Raw genomic sequence first — 16,330 nt, 5'->3', positions numbered from 1 at the left:
AACATAAACTCCTCCAAAGGAGGGAAGAGGCTTCGGTTTTGGAAACCAGACCTTGTGTTTAAACTGTGCTGGTGTATCATCTTCCTCCATCTCTGTTTTTGGTTTCTGTCCATTTGTATGACCAGCGGGCTCATAAACACAGGAAGTGAATGTCTGCGTCACATTTTCATACATTTTCTGACACACATATTCCGTAAACCACAGACAAGAAAGAGGCTTCAGAGTCCATATGAGAACAAAGAAATATTATTTAATTACTACCCTCTCCTGGGTCACGTATGTCTGTAAGTCAAACAGAAGCAGGGTGTTGTTGGGTCAGTGTCCTCGTGCTGTTCGGTCCTTAACAAAGATTTTTCTTGAGGACACTTTAGAAACTTAGCAGCTTGATGAATGAGACAAATTTAACAAAGTGGATTTAATCATTATGGAGCCTCAGGGCGTCGAGGGGGGGGGGAAGCTCGACTTTGTCACATTAATTCTCAGTCTCGGCTTAAACAGGAAATCAAAGTGCATTGATCTGTCTACACACCGCTGTCCTTCCCCTCATACTGCAACACAACCCAGACCCACGTGATGCAGCTGTGTAGAGGCCACAAATTCACCTCCATGTGCCAGGGAGAGATTCATACCCCCTCTTTTCCCTGCCAGTCGCAGGTTGGCTGACATTTAGATTACAGGGTTTCTCAGCAGCTGCAGCTCCGGGTTTACCGTGTGGAACCGAGCAAACGGTTTGATTTCTGGATGTGTGATGGCGTGTGGCTGCCATCATGTGGTGAGGAGACTGATCAGCATACTCAACACAACAGGCGATGGAGAAATATGATATATGATTGTGTTGAATGTTCTCCAACAAATATTAGTGATGGTATTAATGCTAAAGTAAATATTTAATCTTTGATTATTATTTCTGGGAGTGTGAAATCCTGGTTTGTGATGAGTTAGAATCCCTGAGTGAAGCCCCTGACTCTTGTCTTAGTTTGTGTTTTCTGTAAACGTTATGCTCATTATGGCCGATGGTAGAACTGAATACAACCATATTGTGTCTGTTGATATAGTGCCCTCCAGTGGAAATATTAAAAATGACAGTGTGGATTTGACTGGGACACAGAAATTAATAAGTTAAACTTTACTGCACCAATTAATTAATTTGAGCAAAACTATAATCACATAAATAGTCTTTCATTATTTTTTTCTAATTTTGTATTAGTTTGTCACTGTGGCATCCAATTGTTCAACCTTCAGGCAGAGAAAAAAAGTAATGTATAAACAAAAGCATACAAGTCTTTCTCAGGTATGGTCGTCTCCTCACAGAACTTTCTGCTAGAACTTCTACTAACTACTTAATTTAATAAACAAACTAGTTTTGACTTATTTTAATGTGTAATAGGCCAAAACCTGAAAGTGCAGTAAATTGAAATTGTTTTCAACGTTCAAACCATAATCTAAAAAACTAGAGATTTTTATTTGTATGATGATATAAAGTCTGCAAAGAAATAAAATCCAATATATGACATTTAATTTACAGTTATATAATGTCTGTAGAAATCCAACATTTGAGAGAATGAAACCTGAGGGTTTGAATTAGCTACATAGGAATGACCTCATAATAATTACTCCGCTATCAACGTTCCGTTATGAGTTTAATTTATTAGTTTTTAATTGATTTGATTTCTCAGGGATGATAATCTGTTTACAGAGCAGTACTTTAACGAGGTTAAAGGGAACATTTAGATGCTGTAGACAATTAAAATATAAAACAAAAATGAAATATTAGAAAAATAAGATACAATGGAAAAGATAAAAGTATAAAACCAGGACTTATGCACAAATTTTCAACACAAGTTATATATAAAACTTGCCGTGTGCCTAATTCCATATGTAAAGCTGAAACTCTCAAATCTCTTCAGCATTTACAAGTTATATTCCCATCGAGGCTTCATCTGTGGATGGTGGTGACTCTCCGGCACAGAACAGGTTAACGGGTCAGCAATGTTATGGGACCAAGGCCATTTAAAACCTTCAGTGTGAGTGCATCATGGGAATTTATAACCTAACATCATGGGAATTTATAACCCAACATGAAGCCGGTGAAAGGAGGACGTGTAAGAGATCTGATACAGTAATAACGGGAGTCATGATTGATACCAGTGCAGTGAATTATATTATAGTCAAGGTCAAACCAAATTTATTAGCAGGTGACAAAAGGATTTTAATTTTAGAAAGATCTTTCTGACTTAGACGAAACATGACCGGACAACATTCATCACGACAGACATCGACTGCACTTTGTTGTCCTCTGACGGTTTTTAGACATAAAAAGTTCCCTAACTTTGAAGCAATGCTGGGACATGACGAAGTACTTTCACATAAATACTGTACTTAAGTACATTTTCATGTATCCGCAATTATATGTACTTTCTACTGCACTACATTACATTGCATTACATGTTCACGTTATGTTTTACATTTCTAAAAGTAGTTAATACTCAACGAGAGCACAGCACTTCTGAGACAATGGATTCTTCAAGCCATTAATAATTATGGCAACAAGATTTCAGTAGCTTCATCTGCAGGGTTCTTTATTAATAAGACAGTTTTCGACTATTATTGTATAAAACCAAATATACAGTCAGCACAGTTGATGTAGTAGAAGGGAACCGGCTACACTCTGCAAGTACTTTTACTTTTAATCTAGCAAAGTGAATGTGATATTTTGTTTAGGTACTTTTCCATCACTACATTTTTTTAAGTAAAATGTTTAAGCGCTTCCTCTACCACTGCTTGGGAGTAAGTGAAACTAGCAACATCTAATCCGTGACAGTTTTATTGAGTTGAAAGCAAAACTAGCAACTGTATAAGAGATCAAACAATCAACATTGCCTTATTTGATTTTTCACGTCTTTTTCGAGTCCCAGAGCGTTCTGTATCTCAGTCACGATAACTGTAAAATGAATTTATAATGTTTGTACATGTACCTCAACATCAGCAGAGCAGCAGTGGGCTCATGCAGGTTTAATCTGAGTGACCCTGATAGACGGACCCTTTGCATCCCCTTAATACATCATCCTGTCAGAGTATGAATAATGCTTGTGTTAATGAGTTCCCTCACATGGGCCACTTACAGCTGGAGAAAGCCGCTGTTTACTTGCGGCTTTTCAAACACGCTGATGTAAATGCAAAGTCAGCAGAAAATCCGAACCGGTGCCCGTCATAAATACTAAAGATGAGAGAAGTGAGCTCCTGACCGGAGATCAGCTCAATTCTTGATTGGATGATGCTGATATGAGCTTTGTGAATACTTTAATGTCAGAAACTGTGACTGTCTTATTAAGCTTCTGAAATGTGTTTTTCTGCAGTTTGATTTTAATGGATTGTTCAGTTAAACTTTGTGAGCAGTAAGTGGACTGGATTTATATAGAGATGTCGCAAATCACATTCACACATTCATACAGCGTTCACAGAGCTCTTCTACTCACATTAACCATTCATACACTGTCAGCATAGCCAGAGGCAATTCACGGTTCAATCAGTTGCCAAAGGATACTACAAAATGCAGACCAGAGATCGAACCACTGACCTTCTTGTCAGTGGATGACCCTCTCTACCTCCTGAGCCACAGCCAGCACAATAAATCAATAAATCATAATGTGAAATTACCACTAGATGCAAGAAAACTAATAGTTTTTTGTAAAAACTTTTTTATAGGCAATTTTTATTTCCTCATTTTTGAGCGTTCAACGTTCTTCACTTTTTTGCAGGATTCAACTGGCGATAGAAAATAAAAGCTTTGAAATGATAAAATAATGAAATAAAACCTTTTTACCGTTTTATTTGTAACCCAATTTTCTGAAAAATTAAAGACTTCAGACCAGTTTCAAGGCTTTGAGTCAGACAATTTTATTCTGTTATGATGAGTTTATATCTCACTTTTCACTATTTATACCTGGGTTGTATTTTTAACATTTCTCTTTGAGCTGCAGCACTTGGCAGGTTCAAACCTGGAGGGCTCATCTTAGACGAAATAAAAAGAAAATACAACAAATTTGTTTGCTAGCCCACTACCTGAAAAATGTTATCTAAAGTGAAGCATCACTTTATTTTTCAGGGTTAAAGGCAGACGTGTCTTCAAATAACTAACAAATATTCATAGAAATATTTTGGCATGAACACGTCTGAAAGGCTGGATGTTATTGCCTGATGTGAACTAAGCAGTTAAACTGGAGTCTGACAAATTATTTATTCACCACATAAACTCGTTCAATAACACAAAATATTGTTTTACAAGATGAAGCAGTTCATATTAAACATGTCTGCAGGCTCCGCTGATTAATAATCATGTGAGGATCTTTTACTAAGCAGCGTGTTTGTCTTAGCAATTGTAGTTATGTGTGCAAAACAGACTCGTCTCCAGACCATCCATACTAATCAATGCACACATAAATAAAAACAATATTAAAAATATATGCAAAAGAGAAATTAATAGATTGTGACAATAGTTAAATGAAAAGATAATGATCATGAATAAATGCAAAGATGAAATAAAATAGAATACCTGAAACATCTAAAAAAAAAAACACACAAATGTAAACATCAAATGAATAATGCATGCCGCATGTTCATAAACAAGCTTTAACAGCTAAGCAGTTAAACTGGAGTCTGACAAATTATTTATTCACCACATAAACTCGTTCAATAACACAAAATATTGTTTTACAAGATGAAGCAGTTCATATTAAACATGTCTGCAGGCTTTGCTGATTAATAATCATGTGAGGATCTTTTATTAAGCAGCGTGTTTGTCTTAGCAATTGTAGTTATGTGTGCAAAACAGACTCATCTCCAGACCATCCATACTAATCAATGCACACATCAATAAAAACAATATTAAAAATATATGCAAAAGAGAAATTAATAGATTGTGACAATAGTTAAATGAAAAGATAATGATCATGAATAAATGCAAAGATGAAATAAAATAGAATACCTGAAACATCTAAAAAAAGAAAAAACACACAAATGTAAACATCAAATGAATAATGCATGCTGCATGTTCATAAACAAGCTTTGCTTTTGAGGAAATTTGAAAATCCATTGAAGTGGTCGTCGGGCAGCAGACATTTTTACTGCTTCACCCTGGAACCATGGAGGGCAAACTCAATGACAAGCTCAGGAGCGCATGTTTCCTGAGTGTCGTCAGTCCACAGTGTTGTAGTGAATGTCAAATGATCCTGTAACAGTCGAGTGATGTCAGTGATGAAGGAGAATCAGATCAGGAGGTGGAGCATCATCTATTCTGGTATCAGATCAATGAGGACGTGGGGTCAATGGAGCTGAAGGATTGACCAACACACTGGCAGAAATGACAAGTTCCTAATTATTACTACAACCATCCGTCAAGCCGACAAGTTCGAACTGTGAAGAACCTTTGTAAGAACAACACAAACAACACGTGGATGTAAAATACAAGGTTACTTTGTAAAAACGTAGACTTGAATATTTAATTTCGGCATTTAAGCACCTCCTTCATGTGCAGTGGCGATTAGTGGATGGAGCTGCACGAGTCAGTCTCAGCTGTCACTTTGACTTTTTTGTGTGGTCCATGTCCCGTCCACTAATTTGGAGGAGGTGGGCTTTATGACCTTCATTGCAGCCAACCACCAGGAGACTATCGAGAAGCTATGGTTTTATATTTGGGGAGCTGACAGGTCGTCCATCTTTGATACACGATCTACGGTCTGGATAGTGAAGCCAATACGGAAGGGACTTGTATTCTCTTGAAGGACCAGTAAAGGTCGACTCCATTGTTTTCAAAATGAAGTCAGTTTCTAAGAAGACGATGAGAAAATGACTCCTACTTGATTTGTTCGGTCACTAAACATTTTCATACAGAGGTTATGGTCTCCATCTCCAGTTTGAATTCTTCTTCGATACAACGTGAAGGGAATTTTATAAATCTGTGTACCAGATTATAAAGTATGCTTTGGGGCGTGGATACCGTGTGTGTGTGTGTGTGTGTGTGTGCATGTGTGCAAACAAACCGTGGGCAGATTTGAGAGTGAACCTTTTGTGAATATGACGTTGCCTTGTAAAGGATCAGACTAAGCTGCACCTATAAAAGAGGGTGTTACCAGGACCTTGACGAACTCTGGCTGCTGCGGAACATTTGATTTACAAATACAAGGTTTGACTGGGCTGCACATATCCAAACAACACAAGGACTGATGCCAAACCTCAGAACTCTTAAACATATACTGACATGTTAAGAGTGACAAATGTATTCATATTTCCTGTATGCTGTTATAATAGCATGTCTAACTCAAGGTCAGTTCATTACCTGTTCCAAGAGCTGTGGTCTGTGTTTTGCCTTTCAGACCGTCACGATGCAGTGTTACGATTCAATGCTGCACCTACAGACGGATACGAGAGAGATGTGGGGAACAAAACCACCATCCGCATCATCAACTCGCAGGTGAGTGGGAGTCTAACCTTGTGTGATGCATAATGATGAGTCATTAATGAATGCCGGCCCAATGAAACACTGGTTGAATATGGATCTGATGGTGAATGATGAAAAAAAAAGTGACTTGTTGACAAATGGAAACCTCTGGTTACTAGTCCTTATGCTAAGCTGTGCTAATTGGCTCCCGTGACTCCTCCCAGATTGTTTGCTGTGAGGAGATTCTGGCTGTGACGCTGGTTTCAATTGAAACTGTTCACGTCATATATCCCTTTACAGATCTTGGCCAATCCGAAGCATCGATTCAACACAAGCTCCATCTACAAGAACGTGACGCTGGTGGCCTGGGACCCTGCACCTTACACTGTCAACTTACACAAGGTAGGTTGATGTGAAACCAAGGTCATGGTGAGAGGATGGGAAGTGTTCTATTAATGTTTATTTAATGTGTGGAGTGTTTCCATTAGTTTGCCGCTGCACCACAGGAGCACAGTGGTCATTCCAACACAAACATACTATCAATACTTACCACCACTAGAGTTGACCCTTATCCTCCAGCTGCCCCCTCTTTGTCATTCTCACTGTCTGCTCGTATCTATCTCTTCCTCCTCCTGCCCTCCAAATGCCTGTGACACATGATTGCACGTGTCTCCACCATAGACTGTATATACAAAGCTTTTTTTTTTTTATCTCTCTGCTGCATCCGCTTAAATTTTTTCCTCCTTACAATTGTTATTCAGGGGATGATTTGCTGCCACTATTCATGATCCACGTGATCAGGTTAATTAATTAAAAACTGCATGTTGCAATTAAAATTGATTTGCATGGTGCAGGTGGTCTGCTCTCTTAATGATTTGAATCATCTGGAAAAAGTATTGGAATATTAAAACTGACAAAACTCTGTCTTTTCTTTATAACCTCCATTTTCTGAATAGTTCCTTTAAATCAGCAGGACTGCAACCTTGAGTTTCCCTGAGATCCGGATGCCTTTAGCTTGTTATCTCATTTTTCTAAAGATTTCCAGCATCATCGCACAATACAGCTTTGTCAGAAGCAGGTGAAGCCCTTATATGCCACATATTGTACAGCCAACTAAAGAAAAGAGTTCGACAAAACGGCTAATTAGAGTATTGACGGTTCATTGTGAAACTGTGGTGGGACTAATTAGACTGTGGGGGGTCGCAACAGTAAAGGTAATTAATGGGAGGGAACCTGAAGCTTAACAAAGCTTCGATGACAAAGCTCAGGATAGGATGTTGTTTCCGGGTGATGGGTTAGTTTTATATTCTTTTTGGGGGTCAGTCTGTCTTAAGGACTAAAAGCTCTCATTTAATCTTATTTAGTAGGCGTGTTTGCATATTAAGTGATACCTAATACTTATAAAAAACAAGATGAGAATAAAATCAAATGAAACATATTGCTATCAAAATGGAGAACAATCAAAGTATATTATAAATATAGGGTTAACCTTTAACCACACACTAATCTAGTTCCAATTAAATATAATTTGTGTATTTAGTTTAATTTTGTAAAATAATTACCATACTAAAATACAATACATTTTTTTGTATATACTGTTATTGGAACTTCATTTGATGGTATCTATGGAAACATAAACATAATTGTATGCATCTGTGCATCTCCTCCATCTCTACTGTTGCAATAGAGGTGATATAATACAGTTAACAACAGTGTTATTGTATAAGAAAGATAAAATACAAGATGGGCTTGGAACTGTAATAACTAACATTTTTATCAATACACAACACACTAATTACATCAATTAGGGTTTGATTCATTGCGCAGGATCATATATGTTTATACAACATGTCGGAGGGTAAACAGCAGGATTAAGGCTAATTTATGCTGCGTTTACAAAAAGAGATAACGTCAGTTTTAAACGATATAACCGTCACTGCCCACATAACTCTAATTTGTGTTTTACATTAAGATGTGTGTTAAGTTGTGGTTGTTAAGCAATACATCCAATAGAGGGCAGTGCAGAGTGGAGTTTGACAACAGAGAACGTGGCGACCCGGGGGAGGTTGTGATAATGTGCCTCATAAAAAGTGACATTATATAGAAGTCTGTAGTTTCTTACCACAATTGTTGACATTTCTACCTCTTGTGATTTGGTCATCTCTCTTGAGCTATTCGCTACACCGCCCCCTACAATTTCTGGTGGCACTGCTCCGTTACATCCTTATCTTGAACCTTTCAGAAGATGTTCGCAAATACATATGGACAGAATGTTCAGTCCGTTTCCATATGACTATCTAACTTTGAGCAAAAATGAGTTTTATAGAATACAATCAAGTCAGCTTTGCTCAACCAGTAAACTCAACAAAGTAAAAACTAATTCTTCCCAAAAAGAAATTTGGCAATTTACTGATTTTGAGCTGATGATTAGCTGTAAATGTCCCTGTGGCCATGGAAGCAAAAGCATCTGTTCTGCTATATGCCAGCAGGCAGTTATGTTACATTTTGATTGGTGATGTCGATGCTTTGTGGAAAAAAAGACGGGAATTCCAGCTGGACTGTTTAGGAAAAATGTTTTCGGCTGAAAAAGAGACACAGACCATGGCCTTTGTCTCTTTTTTACATGCACAAAGAGGTCATACGGGAAAATGAAAGAGAAACACAGAAAAGGGGCCACCAGAAGGCCCCTTCATAGAACAGAGGTGTTGAGTGTTGTCAGGCATAAACAGAGATTTTCTGTGTGCAACATTGTTGTTAAGAGGATCTATACAGTTTTGTAAGACAGTTTAGTTACTGTTGACAAATCTTAGCTGCTTCTTTTTATCAAACCAAACTGAGCCATTAAACACAAAGATGTTCTGGTAGGATAATAAAAGAATTTCTCTTGAATCTGTTGGGGAAAAAGCCGACCTTATCAGATTGGATCAGTGTGGTGATTATTTTATTAAGTCTGTTGGGAAGAGGCTTTGACAACACCTTTTCATCAAATTGAGCCGAGGCTCTATCTGTTAAAATCTGTTGGGGTTTACTGCTCTTTTAAGATTGCACTGATAACTCTGCGTATGACTAAAGGAGGAGGAGGAGCCGGCTTCAAACGCTTCTGTGTTCACATCTGAAAGCCCTGAGGGCAGCGACATAGCCTAGCCAGATATCTTCTACATCAGGGCTTTACCAAATGGTACACTTCTGTAATGACCTCAACAGTAATGGGTGTGTCTCATAAATCACTTTATTCTGCTGTTGGTATAAAGCAGCAGCTCCCAAATGTGGGCGAGAGATGATTTCCATAAACCAAGTAGAATTGAATTAGATTTAAAACAATGTGACAGGATCAGCTACATCAGGTCAGTACGTCATACATCATTTATTTATCTTTATCATATAAGAGTTACTACTAAAAATATATGTGAATAAAACATCAGGCTACGGTTTAACTGTGTAACATGAATACGAATGAAATGCAGAGCCACAGCGACTGTGCAACCACTCAGCACAACGAAATATTGTTCTCTTTGAAGAGGAGTTATGAAACTGCCTCTCCTGGATTTGTTCATACTGGAGCATCATTGTGCGTCTCTATTTGTTTTAAATCCTTGAGGTTCTGAAAAGGACCAACTGCTGACAAATGAAACACAATGTGGATATGTTAGGTAAAAATAAGACCTGTATAAGAGCTTTGTTTTAGACAAAGCAAACTTTCTCCTTCAGGTCTGATAAAAGATCTGAAGTTCATCAGAAAGATGAATAAAATGTTTTTAGAACCAGAAGAATAGATAAACATATGACTGATCAGTTTTTATCTTTTTGTTGTGTTCACTTCTTCCTCGCTTCTCGCAGTGCATTTTCACATCACCTTGCCACCCCACAATCAATTTGATTGCCTGGTTGACAGAGCACCTATCTAAGAATATATATGTTGTGTGTTTATTTCGTGTTTTTTTCTGGTCTCGAGTTTTGCCATCCAATTTAGCACTTTCTCTAACAAACATCAATCATTCACCACCGGTTCAGCTGTCAGGGGCTATTTGGGGTTACTACCAAGGACACTTGGACATTAGAAAGGGGGGAGACAAGAATCAAACCGCCAACCGACGGATTAGTGGATGACTCACTTTGCGTTACAGCTGCCTCAGTACATTTTTTGCTGTTACACACATTTTTTTCAAGGTAGTTGGTTGGTTTGATCTCAGCACCTTGGCAAGTTGCCTCAGTTCCTCTGTGGACTCGGGATGTCTCAGTGTCTGCGTATAAACAGACTTTGTTACCATACATCGGTTGAAAAAAAAACTATCCCCTTATGAAACCATATCTAAAGTTTGTAAATCCAGATGTTTATTTGGAATCTTTATTTGTATCAGACTCTAATTTCACAGACTCATAGATATATAAGTTCCATTAATATGCTTTGTTACTCATCTAGATGCATTAATTATTCCCTTGGGAATTGGCCAAAATGTCAAAATACGACTTTCATCATGTTAAGAATTTCCTGGTTCCGCTGCACACTCAAAGTTCCTACCTGCATAATCCTGCTGATTGACAAACAAACCAACAGGCAGGGGCAAACATAAGAGCCTGTAAGGTTTTGCACAGTTCTGTACATCATTCTGAACAGTGATGCTCAAACCTTCAAATCAAGTATCAGTGAGGAAAATACTTTTTTGAGTTAAAGGGGACCAACTTCTTCCAATGACTCTAGGGCTGTGTTTCAATTTCACCTTACAATTTAATTTTAAATCTTATTCCCTGTCTCCTCCTTGTCAGTGGTACACCAGTCCAGACTACAACCTGTTTGGTCCGTACGTGGAGCACCGCAAGCTCCATCCTGGCAAGGCTTTCTACATCCTTCACCCAAGCTACGTGTGGCAACTCTGGGATGTGATTCAGGGCAACACTCAGGAGAACATCCAGCCCAATCCTCCCTCATCTGGCTTCATAGGTCAGTACATGCATTAATATACAGTCTGTATGCATGCTGTGTGCAACTGTTCTGTTCTCCAGCCTCTGGAGTCTTATCATTTTCTTGCCTGCTCCAGGAACAGATATAGATGCACACACACACACACACACACACACACACACACACACACACACACACACACACACACACACACACACACACACACACACACACACACACACACACACACACACACACACACACACACACACACACACACACACACACACACACACACACACACACACACACACACACACACACACACATGCTAAGACATGATGACATTTTTATCTTCAGTGTGCATAGGGGCATTATTAGCATTCAGCCTGGCTTTGCAATGCACTCCAAAGCAGACCGTCCATGCAGGGGGTGGTGGAAATAGCACCAGTCTTAGAAACTCTACAGCATATCAATATCGACTTTGATTTTCAGTCATTTCAATATCTTTTACCCATGAAACAGGCACATAACAGAAAGCATCCAATTATGGCAACAGTCTTGCCTCCAACAAGTGGACAGTTAATATCATAATTGATCGACATATTTATATTTTCAGACCCGATGCTTACTCGATCATAGTTTTCATTTGGAGGCTGGCAGGAGAAGCTCTGACTCTGACATTTGTGTCACATATACAGTTCCTCTGGAGAATTTTCTAATTTTGAACAAACTTATCAGTGTTTTTTGTACAAAACAAACAACCTACTATACTTAAAATAGATGGTCTCAAGTGTAATTGTTTGTTTTCTAGGTGATTTGTTTTTAAATAAAAAGCTGTAGCGACATTGCTGTACAATTACCCAGAAACTGCTTATTTTAAGGCTCTGAAATTCAGCAAGAACTTACTAATTCTATAGCAGCCATTTCCGTTTTATAGCAGAACAAAACCTTAACATTAGACTAGATTTATAATTTTTTTGACTAATGGTCTCTGAGGTTCAGATAATTTGTTCTAGACCTGCACGATAAGAGAAAAAAATGCAATGTGCAATAACATTGTTCAGTATTGAGATGACGATATGACTTGCAATAAATGTGCAGATATTGAAGTGAGCATATAAATGTGCTCCTCAGCCATCACAGTCACCACCACATTTACCCCTATTCATCTGAGGGAAGGTGACAGCGAGTGGGTTTATCTGATTGGTCAAAGTATGTGACTACATGGTACATTCATTCATCTGATATACCTCAACTATGCAGGTTTTCCCCTCAGGCTCTGGAGAGCTTATGTTGATAGGCAACGCAGTGTAGAGGGTCAGGGTGTATCTTATTTTATTAATGCAGTCAGCCATATCACGTTATTTATTGATGATCTTACTGGTTCTTACTCATATTATAATTTGTTTTTCAACGAACAGGGTCACAACAGAAATAAAAAAATGAAATAAGCAGCAAAGTCTCTGCAGCACGTGAACTCATTAAAATCAAAAAATGTCCAATTAAACTATATTCCTGACATGAAAACTGTGAAAACACAAACATCAGTCTCCATCGGCCATCTCTTCCATCCTCCTTCCTCTGCTGCTGATGAGCATTAATGGGGCAGCTGATGTCTCGGCCTGTTGCAATTAGTTTACAAGACGACAACACATTTGAAGATGTGTAACAAATGAGAGTTGCAGCCTACATGCAGACGTCTTTCCTTTTAGTTAACCAGTGCAGTGCCCGTTGGTTTTTGTCCATTGTCCAACCTTGCGGCTGATTCTCTGTTACTGATCGTTGTAACTGATCCTGGATGACAACTCTCTGCTTCACAGGCATATACATGTCATTGAGTAGATGTCATGCATGAAAAGCGTGAGGGGTTTGAATTAAATTTAAATCCTATTGAGTGGTAAGGCTTCACCGCCTACATACTCATTAATAATGTTCCCAGCTTGAGCCTTTTGTGTATAATCTTGTTATGTTACCTACGTGTTAAGCTAAATTTACTGTAAATTAGAACCCTAACCCAACTCCGATTACACAATGTATCTCTAAATTATTTTGGGTCTGCTGTATCAGGGGTTCAAGCTATAATTAGACAGGAACCCCCCATCTCTCGAGAGCTTCTCTTTTTGCGAAATTGTAAACACTCTCAAAAATAATTAGTTTCTTTGGAATGCGACGTATTGTTGTCGCACAAAGGCTCGCAGAGAAGCCAAACACACATTCCTGTACTCATTCATGTGGAAATGCCTGGGTTCAGAGCAGCGTTGTGCATCCAGCCTCCTTAAAAAATGGATTCTGACCTCTTATAAATGTTGCATGTTTCATCTGGTTTATTTGAATGTGTTATTGAACCCTTAATGTATTTTCTACATTCATTTTAAGTTACTGAAAAAATAATCACAATCAATATATCTAAGTCTTGATTTGGATACATTTATTTTTTGCAACCACTTGACATAATACAATTTAGTAAAACCAAATAAATGATTTTTACAGTGTATGAACAAGAGCCAAGACCCGTTTTCCACAGGAAATGAATGGGGAAGCACAGGTCGTCAATTACTGCTTATGTTAGGGTGACATGGCAACAAGGCCGTCAGTGATCTGAATATCTTTAATTTATTATCTAGGGCAACAGGGCTCCATCTGATTTGCCAAATATATTCACATGCAGAGCGTTAATGCATGGCACCATTTATCGCAGTTCAAGCAGCCTTTTGCGATGCGCATATCGCGCAATGAACTATGACAAACTGCTCCGTCGTGTACGATACTCTCCTCCTCTTCACCTCTCAAGCTCTACACTTGCATCTGTCTGTTGCTCTCCTCACCTCCTCTGCTCTCTCCATTCCTGGTCATAAAACAAGCGTAATCCGAGTCTGCCGTTAAAAATCGAACAAAATCTCGAATTAAAATATGACCTGATGATCATTTACATTTTATTTATACCTCGACCTGAACAAGTGATATCAAATTCTACAAATGTAAACCTTAATGTTCATCACTGTTGGAGATTCTGTCTGGTCTGACAGTTACATCCAATGTCACACAGTGACAGCTTCATGCCAGGATTCATTGTAGCAGCAGATGCAAATCTATGGTTGCTTGTGAATTACTGCAGCGTAATCAGTGGCTTCTGTGCTCTGATGACATCCATCTTCCACAACATCATCTAACCTCCCCCCCTTTCCTGCTGTGCTCTTATTTCTCTTCTACGTTCTCCCCATTTCTCTCCCGCTCTCTAAATTGTGTCCAATAACGTGGCTGGTCTGACTCCTCCTTTGCACACCGCTGTACCTTGGAATCCGTCTTACTGATGGATACTTGTATAGTGACATGTGCTCTAGAGGACCTCAGGAGAATAGGGTCCGGACTTTCTCCTGAGGTGTTCTTCCACGCATGCACAACGCAGAGGGAGATTCTCCGCTCATTCGCATTCAAAGCAGCAAATCCTCCAGAGGATTCAGGTGCCGGGCGGTTCTGGATGTAACATTTTCATTCCACTGCGGAGATCACACAGGCTCTCTCGATCACTTCATCATTGTCCTCTGCATATATAGTGCACCTTATTAATCCGGAGAGAATCCATTTTTTTTATTTTTTTTTATTTTTGCTACTCTCCCATGTTACAAACATCCTCAAACTCCTCCTCGACTCTGCCTCACAGCCTTCATCCTTTTTCGTCCTTAATGGGCCTCTTTTTTCCCACCTACTACCTCAGTGAATTGGCTTAATAGCTGCCACCAATTGCCAACAAAGACAAATAACCATGTGCTTTTCTTTCTCTCTTTACTACCCACAATGCCATTGTACTGTGAAGTGGATTTTCTGCTTGAATGAAGCCAAGTTCCTGTTCGCTGCTCCTGTCCTTGGGCAAGGCGACACATGCCAGAAAAACTGCATGCAGCTCTCGTTTAGTGGCGTGTCATGTGAAAAGGTCCATCTCTGCAGACATCTCTATGAACTGTCATTATTGGGGGATCATAGAGATTCCCAGATGGCTCCTGGAGGGTGTTTGCAGAGACTATAGGAAAAGACAAGACATGGAAAAACCGCAGGAAACAATGGAAAAACATCTGTGACCACCCTGTCAAGGAGGACAAAAAAAGGGTGAACAAGTCTGAAGCGGTGCCCCCTGGAGGAAACAAGCTAGTGCCAAAACCGCTCTGTTTGCGTTTCCTCTTCTTCTTTGCCCTTTTTTGCAGCTGCATCTCCCGCACGAGTCGTGCGTCATGAAAGACAGCGTGTCGTTCTCACAGTTGGCCGTGTGTGCAACGACTAATCTGTCAAGAGTCTCCGCATCTTGACACACATAGGATCCAAAAATAGTTTTTGATCAACAACAAGAGCTGTAATGAATGACAGGAATGACAGATGACGAGGCTATAAACCATTTGGAGCTGTAGCTATTGACACCCATAGGTTTCACCCAACTGATCTCTCTTCTCCTGTGATAAGAGAAACTCAAAGCAGATGATAACAGAGTCAATTGGCACCGCCCCCTTTCATGTGAGACTCTTCCCTTAAGCTGTCATGGGCATCGTGGTCAGAGTCGTCTCATGGAACTAAAGCTCCATAATGGAAGCCCGCCCATGGCCTCCAGTCTGTCGGCCACAGTTCTTCCTCTTCCCAGGGACACTGAAGATGTGACCAGTCCCTGCTACAGAGGGTAGAGCTCTTTAAAGTAAATGTCTCTCTCTCGCCACGAAATCTGATGTAGCCTAAAAATGAATTTACGAAAACATTTCAAACATGCAACACAAAGTAACCTTAGCAAAAGACTGGTAACAAACACACAAATAGAAATAAAACAAATTACTGGCTACATGCAGAATGATTACCTTCACAGTAAGATACACAGACTTAAAGACAACCGCAGGTCTTTATGGGAGAGCTTCTGGGTATTTACAGTCAGAGCGGTACAGAGGTTCAAGAAGAGGCAGAAAAGACGGACATTTCACGACAAATACATCAATCCACTTAAACACTGATTGCAG

The 16,330-nt window shown here is 39.2% G+C and overlaps 1 protein-coding gene across 1 annotated transcript in view; it reads left to right on the top strand.

Annotated features, from left to right (window-relative positions):
- The window catches only part of st6gal2a (ST6 beta-galactosamide alpha-2,6-sialyltranferase 2a), a 31,339-nt gene that overhangs the window by 11,145 nt on the left and 3,864 nt on the right, over positions 1–16,330 (top strand). Inside the window, exons 2-4 of the mRNA XM_061088542.1 lie at positions 6,372–6,469; positions 6,737–6,838; positions 11,201–11,375. Of these exons, the coding sequence (XP_060944525.1) occupies positions 6,372–6,469; positions 6,737–6,838; positions 11,201–11,375 (375 nt within the window). The remainder of the gene's footprint in view (positions 1–6,371; positions 6,470–6,736; positions 6,839–11,200; positions 11,376–16,330) is intronic.

Source organism: Limanda limanda, chromosome 16, assembly GCF_963576545.1.
Source record: "Limanda limanda chromosome 16, fLimLim1.1, whole genome shotgun sequence".
NCBI classification, from domain to species: domain Eukaryota; kingdom Metazoa; phylum Chordata; class Actinopteri; order Pleuronectiformes; family Pleuronectidae; genus Limanda; species Limanda limanda.
Note: the sequence above shows the minus strand (reverse complement) of the source record. Positions and strands in the feature narration are given on the sequence as shown.